Source organism: Anomaloglossus baeobatrachus, chromosome 6, assembly GCF_048569485.1.
Source record: "Anomaloglossus baeobatrachus isolate aAnoBae1 chromosome 6, aAnoBae1.hap1, whole genome shotgun sequence".
Lineage (NCBI taxonomy): Eukaryota > Metazoa > Chordata > Amphibia > Anura > Aromobatidae > Anomaloglossus > Anomaloglossus baeobatrachus.
In genome coordinates, this window is record NC_134358.1 from 7393553 (window position 1) to 7414198 (window position 20646).

At 46.7% G+C, this 20646-nt stretch overlaps 1 protein-coding gene across 1 annotated transcript in view; it reads right to left on the reverse strand.

Annotated features, from left to right (window-relative positions):
- The window catches only part of LOC142316915 (uncharacterized), a 101342-nt gene that overhangs the window by 31237 nt on the left and 49459 nt on the right, over nucleotides 1-20646 (reverse strand). Inside the window, exons 8-9 of the mRNA XM_075352691.1 lie at nucleotides 18795-18906; nucleotides 14158-15261 (exon numbers count right to left, since the gene is read on the reverse strand). Of these exons, the coding sequence (XP_075208806.1) occupies nucleotides 14158-15261; nucleotides 18795-18906 (1216 nt within the window). The remainder of the gene's footprint in view (nucleotides 1-14157; nucleotides 15262-18794; nucleotides 18907-20646) is intronic.

The following is a 20646-nucleotide window of genomic DNA, read 5'->3' on the forward strand; positions in this document are numbered from 1 at the left end:
AAGGAGCAAATACAGGGGAGTCACCACAAGGTGCAAATACAGAGGAGTCACCACAAAGAGCAAATACAGAGGAGTCACCGCAAGGAGCAAATACAGAGGAGTCACCGCAAGGAGCAAATACAGAGGAGTCACCACAAGGAACAAATACAGAGGGGTCACCACAAGGAGCAAATACAGAGGAGTCACCACAAGATGCAAATACAGAGGAGTCACCACAAGGTGCAAATAAAGAGGAGTCACCACAAGGAGAAAATACAGAGGAGTCACCACAAGGAGCAAATACAGAGGAGTCACCACAAGGTGCAAATACAGAGGAGTCACCACAAGGAGCAAATACAGAGGAGTCACCACAAGGAGCAAATACAGAGGAGTCACCACAAGGAGCAAATACAGAGGAGTCACCACAAGGAGCAAATACAGAGGAGTCACCACAAGGTGCAAATACAGAGGAGTCACCACAAGGAGCAAATACAGAGGAGTCACCACAAGGGGCAAATACAGAGGAGTCACCACAAGGAGAAAATACAGAGGAGTCACCACAAGGGGCAAATACAGAGGAGTCACCACAAGGAGCAAATACAGAGGAGTCACCACAAGGGGCAAATACAGAGGGGTCACCACAAGGGGCAAATACAGAGGAGTCACCACAAGGAGCAAATACAGAGGAGTCACCACAAGGAGCAAATACAGAGGAGTCACCACAAGGAGCAAATACAGAGGAGCCACCACAAGGAGCAAATACAGAGGAGTCACCACAAGGAGCAAATACAGAGGAGTCACCACAAGGTGCAAATACAGAGGAGTCACCGCAAAGAGCAAATACAGAGGAGTCACCGCAAGGAGCAAATACAGAGGAGTCACCGCAAGGAGCAAATACAGAGGGGTCACCGCAAGGAGCAAATACAGAGGGGTCACCACAAGGAACAAATACAGAGGAGTCACCACAAGGTGCAAATACAGAGGAGTTACCACAAGGTGCAAATACAGAGGAGTCACCACAAGGAGCAAATACAGAGGAATCACCACAAGGAGCAAATACAGAGGAGTCACCACAAGAAGCAAATACAGAGGAGTCACCACAAGGAGCAAATACAGAGGAGTCACCACAAGGAGCAAATACAGAGGGGTCACCACAAGGAGCAAATACAGAGGAGTCACCACAAGGTGCAAATACAGAGGAGTCACCACAAGAAGCAAATACAGAGGAGTCACCACAAGGAGCAAATACAGAGGAGTCACCACAAGGAGCAAATACAGAGGGGTCACCACAAGGAGCAAATACAGAGGAGTCACCACAAGGAGCAAATACAGAGGAGTCACCACAAGGAGCAAATACAGAGGAGTCACCACAAGGTGCAAATACAGAGGAGTCACCACAAAGAGCAAATACAGAGGAGTCACCACAAAGAGCAAATACAGAGGAGTCACCGCAAGGAGCAAATACAGAGGAGTCACCACAAGGTTCAAATACAGAGGAGTCACCACAAGGAGCAAATACAGAGGAGTCCCCACAAGGATCAAATACAGAGGAGTCACCACAAGGATCAAATACAGAGGAGTCACCACAAGGAGCAAATACAGAGGAGTCACCACAAGGGGCAAATACAGAGGAGTCACCACAAGAAGCAAATACAGAGGAGTCACCACAAGGATCAAATACAGAGGAGTCACCACAAGGAGCAAATACAGAGGAGTCACCGCAAGGAGCAAATACAGAGGAGTCACCACAAGGTTCAAATACAGAGGAGTCACCACAAGGAGCAAATACAGAGGAGTCCCCACAAGGATCAAATACAGAGGAGTCACCACAAGGATCAAATACAGAGGAGTCACCACAAGGAGCAAATACAGAGGAGTCACCACAAGGAGCAAATACAGAGGAGTCCCCACAAGGATCAAATACAGAGGAGTCACCACAAGGAGCAAATACAGAGGGGTCACCACAAGGAGCAAATACAGAGGAGTCACCACAAGGAGCAAATACAGAGGAGTCACCACAAGCAGCAAATACAGAGGAGTCACCACAAGGAGCAAATACAGAGGAGTCACCACAAGGTGCAAATACAGAGGAGTCACCACAAGGAGCAAATACAGAGGAGTCACCACAAGGAGCAAATACAGAGGAGTCACCACAATGTGCAAATACAGAGGAGTCACCACAAGGAGCAAATACAGAGGAGTCACCACAAGGTGCAAATACAGAGGAGTCACCACAAGGTGCAAATACAGAGGAGTCACCACAAGGTGCAAATACAGAGGAGTCACCACAAGGAGCAAATACAGAGGAGTCACCACAAGGAGCAAATACAGAGGAGTCACCACAAGGGGCAAATACAGAGGAGTCACCACAAGAAGCAAATACAGAGGAGTCACCACAAGGAGCAAATACAGAGGGGTCACCACAAGGAGCAAATACAGAGGAGTCACCACAAGGAGCAAATACAGAGGAGTCACCACAAGGGGCAAATACAGAGGAGTCACCACAAGGAGCAAATACAGAGGAGTCACCACAAGGTGCAAATACAGAGGAGTCACCACAAGGAGCAAATACAGAGGGGTCACCACAAGGTGCAAATACAGAGGAGTCACCACAAGGAACAAATACAGAGGAATCACCACAAGGAGCAAATACAGAGGAGTCACCACAAGGAGCAAATACAGAGGAGTCACCACAAGGTGCAAATACAGAGGGGTCACCACAAGGAGCAAATACAGAGGAGTCACCACAAGGAGCAAATACAGAGGGGTCACCACAAGGGGCAAATACAGAGGGGTCACCAGAAGGAGCAAATACAGAGGAGTCACCACAAGGAGCAAATACAGAGGGGTCATCACAAGGAACAAATACAGAGGAGTCACCACAAGGAGCAAATACAGAGGAGTCACCACAAGGGGCAAATACAGAGGAGTCACCACAAGGAGCAAATACAGAGGAGTCACCACAAGGTGCAAATACAGAGGAGTCACCACAAGGAGCAGATACAGAGGAGTCACCACAAGGAGCAGATACAGAGGAGTCACCACAAGGAGCAGATACAGAGGAGTCACCACAAGGAGCAAATACAGAGGGGTCACCACAAGGAGCAATTACAGAGGAGTCACCGCAAGGAGCAAATACAGAGGAGTCACCGCAAAGAGCAAATACAGAGGGGTCACCACAAAAAGCAAATACAGAGGAGTCACCACAAGGGGCAAATACAGTGAGGGGTCATCACAAGGTGCAAATACAGAGGAGTCACCACAAGGTGCAAATACAGAGGAGTCACCACAAGGGGCAAATACAGAGGAGTCACCACAAGGAGCAAATACAGAGGGGTCACCACAAGGGGCAAATACAGAGGAGTCACCACAAGGGGCAAATACAGAGGAGTCACCACAAGGGGCAAATACAGAGGAGTCACCACAAGGAGCAAATACAGAGGAGTCACCACAAGGAGCAAATACAGAGGGGTCACCACAAGGAGCAAATACAGAGGAGTCACCACAAGGAGCAAATACAGAGGGGTCACCACAAGGAGCAAATACAGAGGGGTCACCACAAGGAGGAAATACAGAGGGGTCACCACAAGGAGCAAATACAGAGGAGTCACCACAAGGAGGAAATACAAAGGGGTCACCACAAGGTGCAAATACAGAGGAGTCACCACAAGGTGCAAATACAGAGGGGTCACCACAAGGTGCAAATACAGAGGGGTCACCACAAGGAGCAAATGCAGAGGAGCCACCACAAGGAGGAAATACAGAGGAGTCACCACAAGGAGCAAATACAGAGGAGTCACCACAAGGGGCAAATACAGAGGAGTCACCACAAGGAGGAAATACAGAGGAGTCACCACAAGGTGCAAATACAGAGGAGTCACCACAAGGAGCAAATACAGAGGGGTCACCACAAGGGGCAAATACAGAGGGGTCACCACAAGGGGCAAATACAGAGGGGTCACCACAAGGGGCAAATACAGAGGAGTCACCACAAGGAGGAAATACAGAGGAGTCACCACAAAAAGCAAATACAGAGGAGTCACCACAAGGAGCAAATACAGAGGAGTCACCACAAGGAGGAAATACAGAGGGGTCACCACAAGGGGCAAATACAGAGGAGTCACCACAAGGGGCAAATACATAGGAGTCACCACAAGGAGCAAATACAGAGGAGTCACCACAAGGAGCAAATACAGAGGAGTCACCACAAGGAGCAAATACAGAGGAGTCACCACAAGGAGCAAATACAGAGGGGTCACCACAAGGTGCAAATACAGAGGGGTCACCACAAGGTGCAAATACAGAGGAGTCACCACAAGGAGCAAATACAGAGGAGTCACCACAAGGAGCAAATACAGAGGAGTCACCACAAGGAGCAAATACAGAGGAGTCACCACAAGGTGCAAATACAGAGGAGTCACCACAAGGAGCAAATACAGAGGGGTCACCACAAGGAGCAAATACAGAGGAGTCACCACAAGGAGCAAATACAGAGGGGTCACCACAAGGAGCAAATACAGAGGGGTCACCACAAGGAGCAAATACAGAGGAGTCACCACAAGGAGCAAATACAGAGGAGTCACCACAAAGAACAAATACAGAGGAGTCATCACAAGGAGCAAATACAGAGGAGTCACCACAAGGAGCAAATACAGAGGAGTCACCACAAGGAGCAAATACAGAGGAGCCACCACAAGGAACAAATACAGAGGAGTCACCACAAGGAACAAATACAGAGGAGTCACCACAAGGAGCAAATACAAAGGAGCCACCACAAGGTGCAAATACAGAGGAGTCACCACAAGGAGCAAATACAGAGGAGCCACCACAAGGAACAAATACAGAGGAGCCACCACAAGGAACAAATACAGAGGAGTCACCACAAGGAACAAATACAGAGGAGTCACCACAAGGTGCAAATACAGAGGAGCCACCACAAGGAGCAAATACAGAGGAGCCACCACAAGGAGCAAATACAGAGGAGTCACTACAAGGAGCAAATACAGAGGGGTCACCACAAGGAGCAAATACAGAGGGGTCACCACAAGGAGCAAAAACAGAGGAGCCACCACAAGGAGCAAATACAGAGGAGCCACCACAAGGAACAAATACAGAGGAGTCACCACAAGGTGCAAATACAGAGGAGCCACCACAAGGAGCAAATACAGAGGAGTCACCACAAGTAGCAAAATACAGAGGAGTCACCACAAGGTGCAAATACAGAGGAGCCACCACAAGGAGCAAATACAGAGGGGTCACCACAAGTAGCAAAATACAGAGGAGTCACCACAAGGTGCAAATACAGAGGAGTCACCACAAGGTGCAAATACAGAGGAGTCACCACAAGGGGCTAATACAGAGGAGTCACCACAAGGAGCAAATACAGAGGAGTCACCACAAGGAGCAAATACAGAGGAGTCACCACAAGGTGCAAATACAGAGGAGTCACCACAAGGAGCAAATACAGAGGAGTCACCACAAGGAGCAAATACAGAGGAGACACCACAAGGAACAAATACAGAGGAGACACCACAAGGAGCAGATACAGAGGAGTCACCACAAGGGGCAAATACAGAGGAGACACCACAAGGAACAAATACAGAGGAGTCACCACAAGGAGCAGATACAGAGGAGTCACCACAAGGGGCAAATACAGAGGAGTCACCACAAGGAGCAAATACAGAGGAGTCACCACAAGGAGCAAATACAGAGGAGACACCACAAGGAACAAATACAGAGGAGACACCACAAGGTGCAAATACAGAGGGGTCACCACAAGGAGCAAATACAGAGGAGTCACCACAAGGAGCAAATACAGAGGAGTCACCACAAAGTGCAAATACAGAGGAGTCACCACAAGGAGCAAATACAGAGGGGTCACCACAAGGTGCAAATACAGAGGAGACACCACAAGGAACAAATACAGAGGAGACACCACAAGGTGCAAATACAGAGGGGTCACCACAAGGAGCAAATACAGAGGAGTCACCACAAGGAGCAAATACAGAGGAGACACCACAAGGAACAAATACAGAGGAGACACCACAAGGTGCAAATACAGAGGAGTCACCACAAGGAGCAAATACAGAGGGGTCACCACAAGGAACAAATACAGAGGAGACACCACAAGGTGCAAATACAGAGGAGACACCACAAGGAACAAATACAGAGGAGACACCACAAGGTGCAAATACAGAGGGGTCACCACAAGGAGCAAATACAGAGGAGTCACCACAAGGAGCAAATACAGAGGAGTCACCACAAGGAGCAAATACAGAGGAGTCACCACAAGGTGCAAATACAGAGGAGACACCACAAGGAACAAATACAGAGGAGTCACCACAAGGAGCAAATACAGAGGAGTCACCACAAGGAACAAATACAGAGGAGTCACCACAAGGTGCAAATACAGAGGAGACACCACAAGGAGCAAATACAGAGGAGTCACCACAAGGTGCAAATACAGAGGAGACACCACAAGGTGCAAATACAGAGGAGTCACCACAAGGAGCAAATACAGAGGGGTCACCACAAGGAACAAATACAGAGGAGACACCACAAGGTGCAAATACAGAGGAGTCACCACAAGGAGCAAATACAGAGGAGCCACCACAAGGAGGAAATACAGAGGGGTCACCACAAGGAGCAAATACAGAGGGGTCACCACAAGGAGCAAATACAGAGGAGACACCACAAGGAGCAAATACAGAGGAGTCACCACAAGGTGCAAATACAGAGGAGTCACCACAAGGAGCAAATACAGAGGAGTCACCACAAGGAGCAAATGCAGAGGAGCCACCACAAGGAGCAAATACAGAGGAGTCACCACAAGGAGCAAATACAGAGGGGTCACCACAAGGAGCAAATACAGAGGGGTCACCACAAGGAGGAAATACAGAGGAGACACCACAAGGAACAAATACAGAGGAGACACCACAAGGTGCAAATACAGAGGAGTCACCACAAGGAGCAAATACAGAGGAGACACCACAAGGAACAAATACAGAGGAGACACCACAAGGAGCAAATACAGAGGGGTCACCGCAAGGATCAAATACAGAGGAGTCACCACAAGGTGCAAATACAGAGGAGTCACCACAAGGAGCAAATACAGAGGAGTCACCACAAGGAGCAAATACAGAGGGGTCACCGCAAGGAGCAAATACAGAGGAGTCACCGCAAGGAGCAAATACAGGGGGGTCACCACAAGGAGCAAATACAGAGGAGTCACCACAAGGAGCAAATACAGAGGAGTCACCACAAGGAGCAAATACAGAGGAGTCACCACAAGGAGCAAATACAGAGGAGTCACCACAAGGAGCAAATACAGAGGAGTCACCACAAGGAGCAAATACAGAGGAGTCACCACAAGGAGCAAATACAGAGGAGTCACCACAAGGAGCAAATACAGAGGAGTCACCACAAGGGGCAAATACAGAGGAGTCACCACAAGGAGCAAATACAGAGGAGTGACCACAAGGAGCAAATACAGAGGAGTCACCACAAGGAGCAAATACAGAGGAGTCACCACAAGGAGGAAATACAGAGGAGTCACCACAAGGAGCAAATACAGAGGAGTCACCACAAGGAGCAAATACAGAGGTCCAAAGATTTCTGTAAATAACTGTATATAGTGAGGCAGAATACTGACCAAGCATAATTGAGGCTATAATAAACCCCGACTACAGGTTGTTTTACCAAAGCGATAGAACCAGGTATAGTAAGGAAAGGACACATCTGTGAACTTTTTGTTTATTTAACAAATTATTGCAAATTTAATTCTGCCATCCTTATGTACATAGGCATCAAATATTCATATGTCCACATATGTTTAAACAAACATTTACATAGGGTGTCCTAACTTTTTCACTCTGAATTCTCCTACTAGCTGAGTGAATTTATGAACATGTAAACTAATAAGAAACAATGTTCTTGGGCACAAGTCGGCCTCACTGAAGTCTCCTCACGTCTACTTATATCCACAATACCTTTCAAGGATGGAATTTATAGTTAGTCTCAGGGTAAATATAATTGTGGTGCAGTCTCCAACCAAAAATACACATTCTCATTGCCTGTTTAATAGCTGTAGATCTGTAGATAGCTGTTTTTTTTTTGCTCTTATAGCATTTCCCACATTACAAACAAGAATATGGTTTCTCCCCAATGAATTTCAAAATATAATCATAAAATCATAGAATGGTAGAGTTGGAAGGAACCTCAAGGGTCATCGGGTCCAACCCCCTGCGAGTGCCGGCTTTCCTAAATCATCCCAGCTACATGTTTATCCAGTTTCCGCTTGAAGATTTCCATTGATGAGAGCTCACCACCTCCCATAGCCGCCTGTTCCACTCTCTGACTGCCCTGCCTCCCATAGCCGCCTGTTCCACTCTCTGACTGCCCTGCCTCCCATAGCCGCCTGTTCCACTCTCTGACTGCCCTGCCTCCCGTGGCCACCTGTTCCACTCTCTGACTGCCCTGCCTCCCGTGGCCGCCTGTTCCACTCTCTGACTGCCCTGCCTCCCGTGGCCGCCTGTTCCACTCTCTGACTGCCCTGCCTCCCGTGGCCGCCTGTTCCACTCTCTGACTGCCCTGCCTCCCGTGGCCGCCTGTTCCACTCTCTGACTGCCCTGCCTCCCGTGGCCGCCTGTTCCACTCTCTGACTGCCCTGCCTCCCGTGGCCGCCTGTTCCACTCTCTGACTGCCCTGCCTCCCGTGGCCGCCTGCTCCACTCTCTGACTGCCCTGCCTCCCGTGGCCGCCTGTTCCACTCTCTGACTGCCCTGCCTCCCGTGGCCGCCTGCTCCACTCTCTGACTGCCCTGCCTCCCGTGGCCGCCTGTTCCACTGTCTGACTGCCCTGCCTCCCGTGGCCGCCTGTTCCACTCTCTGACTGCCCTGCCTCCCGTGGCCGCCTGTTCCACTCTCTGACTGCCCTGCCTCCCGTGGCCGCCTGTTCCACTCTCTGACTGCCCTGCCTCCCGTGGCCGCCTGTTTCACTCTCTGACTGCCCTGCCTCCCGTGGCCGCCTGTTCCACTCTCTGACTGCCCTGCCTCCCGTGGCTGCCTGTTCCACTCTCTGACTGCCCTGCCTCCCGTGGCCGCCTGCTCCACTGTCTGACTGCCCTGCCTCCCGTGGCCGCCTGTTCCACTCTCTGACTGCCCTCACTGTTAGAAAGTTTTTCCTAATGTCTAATCGGAATCTCCTTCCTTTTAGTTTCCTCCCATTGCTTCTTGTACTTCCTTGTGCTAATAAGAATAGGGCAGTTCCCTCTGCACTGTGATACCTTTCAGATATTTGTAGACCGCTATTAAGTCTCCTCTCAGCCTTCTCTTTTTGTAGCCGGTCTTCATGTGACATGGTTTGCAGACCTTCTTGGGGCGACCAGAACTGTACACAGTATTCCAGTATTCCAGTATTCCAGGTGGGGACTGAACAGGGCAGAGTATTTGGGAATAATGGCCTCTCTTCATCTAGATTCACTGCTTGTCTTGATACATCCCAGAATATTGTTGGCCTTTTTAGCTGCAGCTCCGCATTGTTGGCTCATGTTGAATCTGGGATCCACTATTCTGCCCCAGTCCTTTTCCCCGGTGCTATCACCTAGTTTTATTCCTCCCATACAATATGTGCATTTTACATTTCTTTTACCCAGATGTAGGACTTTGTTAAAAACCTGTTACCATTGTGTTCTCCTCGGCCCATTGTTCCAGTGTCTAGATCCTTTTGAATACGACCTCTTTCCTCTCTAGTGTTGGCTGCTCCTCCTTTCTTAGTATCATCTGCAAATTTTATGAGTTTCCCAACAATTCTGTTATCCTTATCATTTATAAAGATATTACACAGCACCGGCCCAGGACAGAGCCTAGTGGATATTACACAGCACTGGGCCCAGGACAGAGTCTTGTGGATATTACACAACACTGGCCCCAGGACAGAGCCTTGTAGATATTACACAGCACTGGGTCCAGGACAGAGCCTTGCGGATATTACACAGCACTGGCCCCAGGACAGAGCCTTGTGGATATTACACAGCACTGGCCCCAGGACAGAGTCTTGTGGATATTACACAGCACTGGCCCCAGGACAGAGTCTTGTGGATATTACACAGCACTGGCCCCAGGACAGAGTCTTGTGGATATTACACAGCACTGGCCCCAGGACAGAGCCTTGTGGATATTACACAGCACTGGCCCCAGGACAGAGTCTTGTGGATATTACACAGCACCGGCCCAGGACAGAGCCTTGCAGATATTACACAGCACTGGCCCCAGGACAGAGCCTTGTGGATATTACACAGCACTGGGCCCAGGACAGAGCCTTGTGGATATTACACAGCACTGGCCCCAGGACAGAGTCTTGTGGATATTACACAGCACTGGGCCCAGGACAGAGTCTTGTGGATATTACACAGCACTGGCCCCAGGACAGAGCCTTGTGGATATTACACAGCACTGGCCCCAGGACAGAGTCTTGTGGATATTACACAGCACTGGCCCCAGGACAGAGCCTTGTAGATATTACACAGCACTGGGTCCAGGACAGAGCCTTGTGGATATTACACAGCACTGGCCCCAGGACAGAGTCTTGTGGATATTACACAGCACTGGCCCCAGGACTGAGCCTTGCGGATATTACACAGCACTGGCCCCAGGACAGAGCCTTGCAGATATTACACAGCACTGGGCCCAGGACAGAGCCTTGCAGATATTACACAGCACTGGGCCCAGGACAGAGTCTTGTGGATATTACACAGCACTGGCCCCAGGACAGAGTCTTGTGGATATTACACAGCACTGGCCCCAGGACAGAGTCTTGTGGATATTACACAGCACTGGCCCCAGGACAGAGTCTTGTGGATATTACACAGCACTGGCCCCAGGACAGAGTCTTGTGGATATTACACAGCACTGGCCCCAGGACAGAGTCTTGTGGATATTACACAGCACTGGCCCCAGGACAGAGCCTTGTGGATATTACACAGCACTGGCCCCAGGACTGAGCCCTGCGGATATTACACAGCACTGGCCCCAGGACAGAGTCTTGTGGATATTACACAGCACTGGCCCCAGGACAGAGTCCTGCAGATATTACACAGCACTGGGTCCAGGACAGAGCCTTGTGGATATTACACAGCACTGGCCCCAGGACAGAGTCTTGTGGATATTACACAGCACTGGGTCCAGGACAGAGCCTTGTGGATATTACACAGCACTGGCCCCAGGACAGAGCCCTGCGGATATTACACAGCACTGGCCCCAGGACAGAGCCTTGTGGATATTACACAGCACTGGCCCCAGGAGAGAGCCTTGTGGATATTACACAGCACTGGCCCCAGGACAGAGTCTTGTGGACATTACACAGCACTGGGCCCAGGACAGAGTCTTGCAGATATTACACAGCACTGGCCCCAGGACAGAGCCTTGTGGATATTACACAGCACTGGCCCCAGGACAGAGTCTTGTGGACATTACACAGCACTGGGCCCAGGACAGAGCCTTGTGGATATTACACAGCACTGGCCCCAGGACAGAGCCTTGTGGATATTACACAGCACTGGCCCAGGACAGAGCCTTGCAGATATTACACAGCACTGGGCCCAGGACAGAGCCTTGCAGATATTACACAGCACTGGGCCCAGGACAGAGCCTTGCGGATATTACACAGCACTGGCCCCAGGACAGAGCCTTGCAGATATTACACAGCACTGGGCCCAGGACAGAGCCTTGCAGATATTACACAGCACTGGGCCCAGGAAAGAGCCTTGTGGATATTACACAGCACTGGCCCCAGGACAGAGCCTTGCGGATATTACACAGCACTGGCCCCAGGACAGAGCCTTGTGGATATTACACAGCACTGGGCCCAGGAAAGAGCCTTGTGGATATTACACAGCACTGGCCCCAGGACAGAGCCTTGCGGATATTACACAGCACTGGCCCCAGGACAGAGCCTTGTGGATATTACACAGCACTGGGCCCAGGACAGAGCCTTGTGGATATTACACAGCACTGGGCCCAGGACAGAGCCTTGTGGATATTACACAGCACTGGCCCCAGAACAGAGCCTTGTGGATATTACACAGCACTGGCCCCAGGACAGAGCCTTGTGGATATTACACAGCACTGGGCCCAGGACAGAGCCTTGCAGATATTACACAGCACTGGCCCAGGACAGAGCCTTGTAGATATTACACAGCACTGGCCCCAGGACAGAGCCCTGCAGATATTACACAGCACTGGCCCCAGGACAGAGCCCTGCAGATATTACACAGCACTGGGCCCAGGACAGAGCCTTGTGGATATTACACAGCACTGGGCCCAGGACAGAGCCTTGCGGATATTACACAGCACTGGCCCCAGGACAGAGCCTTGCAGATATTACACAGCACTGGGCCCAGGACAGAGCCTTGTGGATATTACACAGCACTGGCCCCAGTACAGAGCCTTGCGGATATTACACAGCACTGGCCCCAGGACAGAGCCTTGTGGCTATTACACAGCACTGGCCCCAGGACAGAGCCTTGTGGATATTACACAGCACTGGGCCCAGGACAGAGCTTTGCGGATATTACACAGCACTGGGCCCAGGACAGAGCCTTGTGGATATTACACAGCACTGGCCCCAGGACAGAGCCTTGTGGATATTACACAGCACTGGGCCAAGGACAGAGCCTTGTGGATATTACACAGCACTGGCCCCAGGACAGAGCCTTGTGGATATTACACAGCACTGGCCCCAGGACAGAGCCTTGCGGATATTACACAACACTGGCCCCAGGACAGAGCCTTGCGGATATTACACAGCACTGGGCCCAGGACAGAGCCTTGTGGATATTACACAGCACTGGCCCCAGGGCAGAGCCTTGCGGATATTACACAGCACTGGGCCCAGGACAGAGCCTTGCGGATATTACACAGCACTGGGCCCAGGACAGAGCCTTGCAGATATTACACAGCACTGGGCCCAGGACAGAGCCTTGCAGATATTACACAGCACTGGCCCAGGACAGAGCCTTGCGGATATTACACAGCACTGGACCAAGGACAGAGCCTTGTGGATATTACACAGCACTGGACCAAGGACAGAGCCTTGTGGATATTACACAGCACTGGGCCCAGGACAGAGCCTTGTGGATATTACACAGCACTGGGCCCAGGACAGAGCCTTGTGGATATTACACAGCACTGGGCCCAGGACAGAGCCTTGCGGATATTACACAGCACTGGGCCCAGGACAGAGCCTTGTGGATATTACACAGCACTGGCCCCAGGACAGAGCCTTGCGGATATTACACAGCACTGGCTTCAGGACAGAGCCTTGTGGATATTACACAGCACTGGGCCCAGGACAGAGCCTTGCGGATATTACACAGCACTGGGCCCAGGACAGAGCCTTGTGGATATTACACAGCACTGGGCCCAGGACAGAGCCTTGTGGATATTACACAGCAGTGGCCCCAGGACAGAGCCTTGTGGATATTACACAGCACTGGCCCCAGGACAGAGCCTTGTGAATATTACACAGCACTGGCCCCAGGACAGAGCCTTGTGAATATTACACAGCACTAGGCCCAGGACAGAGCCTTTTGGATATTACACAGCACCAGGCCCAGGACAGAGCCTTGTGGATATTACACAGCACTGGCCCCCGCTTTTGACTTTCCTCCAGGTTGATGTGTATCCATTTAGTATTCATTACGCCAGTTGTGAATCCATCTAACTGATTTTTTGTCAATTCCATACTTGATCATTTTTTCAATGAGGCTGTCATGTGATACTTTATCGAATGCCTTACTGAAGTCAAGGTATATTCTAAATCCACAGCAGTCCCATGGTCCAACCATTCAGTGACGTTGTTGTAGAAGGAAATCAGGTTGGTCTGACAAGATTTATTGGTCATAAAGCCGTGCTGGCTTTGGTTGATTAATGCCTTCCCATCCAGGCACCCAAGTAAATGTTCTTTAACAATTTGCTCGAAGAGTTTTCCTGCAATAGAGGTCAGGCTTACTGCCTGTAATTCCCTGGATCCTCCTTTTCCCCCTTTTTGTAGATAGGAACCACATATGCCCTTTTCCAATCTAAATGTAATTGTCTTGTAAAATGTTTTCCACACATATATATATATATATAACATCAAAGTGGCTTCTCTTCTGTGTGACTTCTTTCATGTTTAATTTGACTTGATTTAGTTGTAAAACATTTCCCGCACAGTGAACACGGATACGGCTTCTCTCCCGTATGAATTCTGTCATGAGTAATAAGACTTGATTTATTTGTAAAGCTTTTTCCACACTGTGAACACGAGTACGGCTTCTCTCCTGTGTGAATTCTTCCATGTTTACCAAGATCCGATTTATTCGTAAAGCCTTTCCCACATACTAAACATGAAAACGGCTTCTCTCCAGAGTGAATTCTCTCATGTATAACAAGACTTGATTTACCTGTAAAACATTTCCCACATTCCAAACATGAAAATAGCTTCTCTCCAGTATGAATTCTTTCATGGGTAACAAGACTTGATTTATCTGTAAAGAATTTCCCACATAGTAGACATGTATACGGCTTCTCCCCTGCGTGCATTCTCTGATGGTTGAGAAGATTTGATTTTTTTGTAAAACATTTCCCACATTCTGAACAAGAATACGGCTTCTCTCCGGTGTGACTTCTTTCATGTGCAACAAGATGTGTCTTATCTATAAAACATTTCCCACATTCAGAGCATGGAAATGGCTTTTCTCCTGTGTGAATCTTCTGATGTTTAACAAGATTAGATTTTTTTGTAAAACATTTCCCACATTCTGAGCAAGAGTACGGTTTCTCCCCTATGTGACTGCTTTCATGTCTATCAAGATGTGATTTATATATAAAGCTTTTCCCACATTCTAGACATGAATACAGCTTTTCTCCCGTGTGACTTCTTTCACATTGGTCAAGTTTGGACTTCTGGGTAAAACATTTGCCACATTCTGAACAGGAGTACAGCTTCTTCCCTGTGTGAATTCTACGGTGTGTAAAAAGACCTAAGCTTTTTGTAAACTCTTTTCCACATACTCCACATTGAAACATTTCACTTTCTTTCTGATCTGTACTTGTAATCTGTGATTGTTCAGGAGAAGATTCTTCGTAATCTGAGGGATTATATGTCGGATCTGCACTATAAAGTTCTGGATGTACAGTAAGGGTAATAAGGTTTTCTTCTGAGGAGCGCTGCACAATTTCTTCATCTTCTACTTTACAATTTAGTGATAACTCAAAGTTTTTCTCAGAGTTTTTAATGGGATTCTCTGTAATGATAAAAAAAAAAAGAATAATTAAAATCTATCTTTAAACCACAAAGTAGAAAAACCCTAAACTGACCCTCAGAATAGGAGGCCCTGTGCCATCCCTATTCTCAGAGATACCACCAACGATGGGGATGTTTAAGTCTTCTTCCTGACTCTGCTCCTCACCAGCCCTGATCTTATACCACTTTCCTCAGGAGAGGCCAGGACAGGAGTGTGATTTAACCCACAGAAATAGACAAATGGGAAACCAGAACTCTGTCACACAGTGCGCGCACACACGCGCACACACGCACGCACACACACACACACACACACACAGAGGTATAATACAATAAGAGATTAGGAGGAAACCAAGAGCAGGGTGGAGACGAGACAACGGGTAATTCCACAACAACACCAAGCACAAAGCAACACTTTCTCCAGCAAGTCTGGGACACCACACCTCACAGACCAACACAGCATAAACTATAGTTGGCATAGGTAGCAGATTTCCTTCAGGATAAAAAGGAGAGGAGCAAAAGTGATTGGCTTCCTTACAACATATGATCAAATAAGCCTATCGAGCAGGCTAGCAGAGGTTAACTATTGCTAGCCTGTCTATGAATGAGCAGACAACAGGTTGACACCTGAGTCTCCAGGAGATGATCAGAGACACCAGACGGAGTGTCAGAATCTGCAATGTGAACACAGCCTGATGCTGCCGTGATAGTTGGTGAGCTTTGTGCAAAACTTCATGTGACAATAGATAGTCAAAATTCCCACACACGCGCGCAGCGCTCTCTATTTATTTGTATAGAAATTACAACCACCTTTCCTCTGCCGGCTGTGCACAATGGCATTCTGTTCTTGAGACATGCGAGTCCAATTAGTGGAACCAGCGTCTGATATACAATTGTTAACTTCTCCTTAACATCTTAACTCCTGAGTGATTTTTCATTTTCGCACTTTAATTTTTTTTCCCCTTCCTACAACATCTATATATTTTTTATTTTTCCATGTTTGTTGGAGGACTCGTCATCTTCAGGAAAAGTCATCGTTTGTCAAATATGAAGAAATGGTGGAAAAAATGTAACATTGCAATATATTGGGGATTTTATGTTTATGGTCTTGTAAAAACGACCAGATAACTTGAATTTCTGGATCAGTACGTCATGACGAGAACAAACTTGTATAGTTTTTTTTATTTTTTAGTAGTTAAAAAAAAAATAGGCTTGTTACAATTTTGTAAGACCCGCAACTATTTTCCTTTTTATATATATATATATATATATATATATATATATATATATATATATATATAAAAAAGTCATATGAAAAAGTTTGGGCACCCCTATTAATGTTAACCTTCTTTCTTTTTCTTTATAACAATTTGGGTTTTTGCTATTTCAGTTTCATATATCTAATAACTGATGGACTGAGGAATATTTCTGGATTGAAGTGAGGTTTATTGTAATACCAGAAAATGTGCAATCCGCATTTAAACCAAATTTGACCGGTGCAAAAGTATGGGCACCCTTATCAATTTCTTGATTTGAACACTCCTAACTACTTTTTACTGACTTACTAAAGCACTAAATTGGTTTTATAACCTCATCGAGCTTTGCACTTCATAGGCAGCTGTATCCCATCATGAGAAAAGGTATTTAAGGTGGCCACTTGCAAGTTGTTCTCCTATGTGAATCTCCTATGAAGAGTGGCATCATGGGCTCCTCAAAACAACTCTCAAATGATCTGAAAACAAAGATTATTCAGCATAGTTGTTCAGGGGAAGGTACAAAAAGTTGTCTCAGAGATTTAAACTGTCGGTTTCCACTGTGAGGAACATAGTAAGGAAATGGAAGAACACACGTACAGTTCTTGTTAAGCCCAGAAGTGGCAGGCCAAGAAAAATATCAGAAAGGCAGAGAAGAAGAATGGTGAGAACAGTCAAGGACAATCCACAGACCACCTCCAAAGACCTGCAGCATCATCTTGCTGCAGATGGTGTCAATGTGCATCGGTCAACAATACAGCGCACGTTGCACAAGGAGAAGCTGTATGGGAGAGTGATGCGAAAGAAGCCGTTTCTGCAAGCACGCCACAAACAGTCGCCTGAGGTATGCAAAAGCACATTTGGACAAGCCAGTTACATTTTGGAAGACGGTCCTGTGGACTGATGAAACAAAGATTGAGTTGTTTGGTCATACAAAAAGGCGTTATGCATGGAGGCAAAAAACAAGGCATTCCAAGAAAACCACTTGCTACCCACAGTAAAATTTGGTGGAGGTTCCATCATGCTTTGGGGCTGTGTGGCCAATGCCGGCACTGGGAATCTTGTTAAAGTTGACGGTCGCATGGATTCAACTCAGTATCAGCAGATTCTTGACAATAATAGAGTTGAAGTTACGCAGGGGATGGATATTTCAGCAAGACAATGATCCAAAACATCGCTCCAAATCTACTCAGGCATTCATGCAGAGGAACAATTACAATGTTCTGGAATGGCCATCCCAGTCCCCAGACCTGAATATCATTGAACATCTGTGGGATGATGTGAAGCGGCTGTCCATGCTCGGTGACCATCAAACTTAACTGAACTGGAATTGTTTTGTAAACAGGAAAGGTCAAATCTACCTTCATCCAGGATCCAGGAACTCATTAAAAGCTACAGGAAGCGACTAGAGGCTGGGATTTCTGCAAAAGGAGGATCTACAAAATATTAATGTCACTTTTATGTTGAGGTGCCCATACTTTTGCACCGGTTAAATTTTGTTTAAATGCGGATTGCACATTTTCTGTTAGTACAATAAAACTCATTTCAATCCAGAAATATTCCTCAGCCCATCAGTTATTAGATATATGAACCTGATATAGCAAAAACCAAATTGTTATAAAGAAAAAAGGTTACATTAATAGGGGTGCCCAAACTTTTTCATATAACTGTATATATATATAATCTTGATGAGGGCTTATCTTATGTGGGAAGCAGATGTCAGATGTTTATATTGTCACCATACAACATTTCGATTGCTTTTTATTGCGTTATTGGAAAGAAAACAATAATTTTGATTTTACAATTATTTTTCTCTTTACAATGTTTATTGTACGGTTTACTTGCTCTTATATTTTGATAGACTGGATCTTTACAGCAGCGGTGATACCTGATATCTTTACTCTTACATTTTTTTTAATTTCTTTATTGTAAACTGGAAGAGTTGGCGGTTTGACTTTATTTTTATTTATGTTTTACTATTTTCAGTCTCCTTAAAACTAATGTATTCCAAAATAAAGTGTAAATGATGGTCTCCATGTTGTTACAGGTGTACCAGCCTGGCATCCTGGGGACCGCAGCTTCCATGATAACTCATTGATACCCCGCGATCACACTGCAGGGGGCCAATGGTGCGTGTAAGCCCTGGTAATCGCTCCATATACATGCCACAGTCAATGATTAACAGCGGCATCTAAATGGTTTAACAGCAGAAATAAGAGTGATCTCCTGAGCCCGGACGCACATGCGCCAAAGGCCACTGTCTACATTCATTATTACATACCCACAGTAACATCTACAGGAATCTCTTCTTCCTCTTCATCTGTACATGGAGGACCGCTCCTCATCATCTCTCCTTCTTCAACCTCCACTTTAATAATAGTCAGATCTTCCGCCTGATAAACCAAGTGTAACGCGTCACCACAATATAATCCAAGTGTAACACGTCAGCACAATATAATCCAAGTGTAACACGTCAGCACAATATAATCCAAGTGTAACACGTCAGCACAATATAATCCAAGTGTAACACGTCAGCACAATATAATCCAAGTGTAACGCGTCACCACAATATAAACCAAGTGTAACGCGTCACCACAATATAATCCAAGTGTAACGCGTCACCACAATATAATCCAAGTGTAACGCGTCACCACAATATAATCCAAGTGTAACACGTCAGCACAATATAATCCAAGTGTAACACGTCAGCACAATATAATCCAAGTGTAACGCGTCAGCACAATATAATCCAAGTGTAACACGTCACCACAATATAATCCAAGTGTAACACGTCACCACAATATAATCCAAGTGTAACACGTCAGCACAATATAATCCAAGTGTAACACGTCACCACAATATAATCCAAGTGTAACACGTCACCACAATATAATCCAAGTGTAACACGTCACCACAATATAATCCAAGTGTAACACGTCAGCACAATATAATCCAAGTGTAACACGTCAGCACAATATAATCCAAGTGTAACACGTCAGCACAATATAATCCAAGTGTAACACGTCACCACAATATAATCCAAGTGTAACACGTCACCACAATATAATCCAAGTGTAACACGTCAGCACAATATAATCCAAGTGTAACACGTCAGCACAATATAATCCAAGTGTAACACGTCACCACAATATAATCCAAGTGTAACACGTCACCACAATATAATCCAAGTGTAACACGTCAGCACAATATAATCCAAGTGTAACACGTCACCACAATATAATCCAAGTGTAACGCGTCAGCACAATATAATCCAAGTGTAACACGTCAGCACAATATAATCCAAGTGTAACACGTCACCACAATATAATCCAAGTGTAACACGTCACCACAATATAATCCAAGTGTAACGCGTCACCACAATATAATCCAAGTGTAACACGTCAGCACAATATAATCCAAGTGTAACACGTCACCACAATATAATCCAAGTGTAACACGTCACCACAATATAATCCAAGTGTAACACGTCAGCACAATATAATCCAAGTGTAACACGTCAGCACAATATAATCCAAGTGTAACACGTCACCACAATATAATCCAAGTGTAACACGTCAGCACAATATAATCCAAGTGTAACGCGTCACCACAATATAATCCAAGTGTAACACGTCAGCGCAATATAATCCAAGTGTAACGCGTCACCACAATATAATCCAAGTGTAACACGTCAGCACAATATAATCCAAGTGTAACACGTCAGCACAATATAATCCAAGTGTAACACGTCAGCACAATATAATCCAAGTGTAACACGTCACCGCAATATAATCCAAGTGTAACACGTCAGCGCAATATAATCCAAGTGTAACGCGTCACCACAATATAATCCAAGTGTAACGCGTCACCACAATATAATCCAAGTGTAACACGTCACCACAATATAATCCAAGTGTAACACGTCACCACAATATAATCCAAGTGTAACGCGTCAGCACAATATAATCCAAGTGTAACGCGTCACCACAATATAATCCAAGTGTAACGCGTCACCACAATATAATCCAAGTGTAACACGTCACCACAATATAATCCAAGTGTAACACGTCACCACAATATAATCCAAGTGTAACGCGTCACCACAATATAATCCAAGTGTAACACGTCACCAC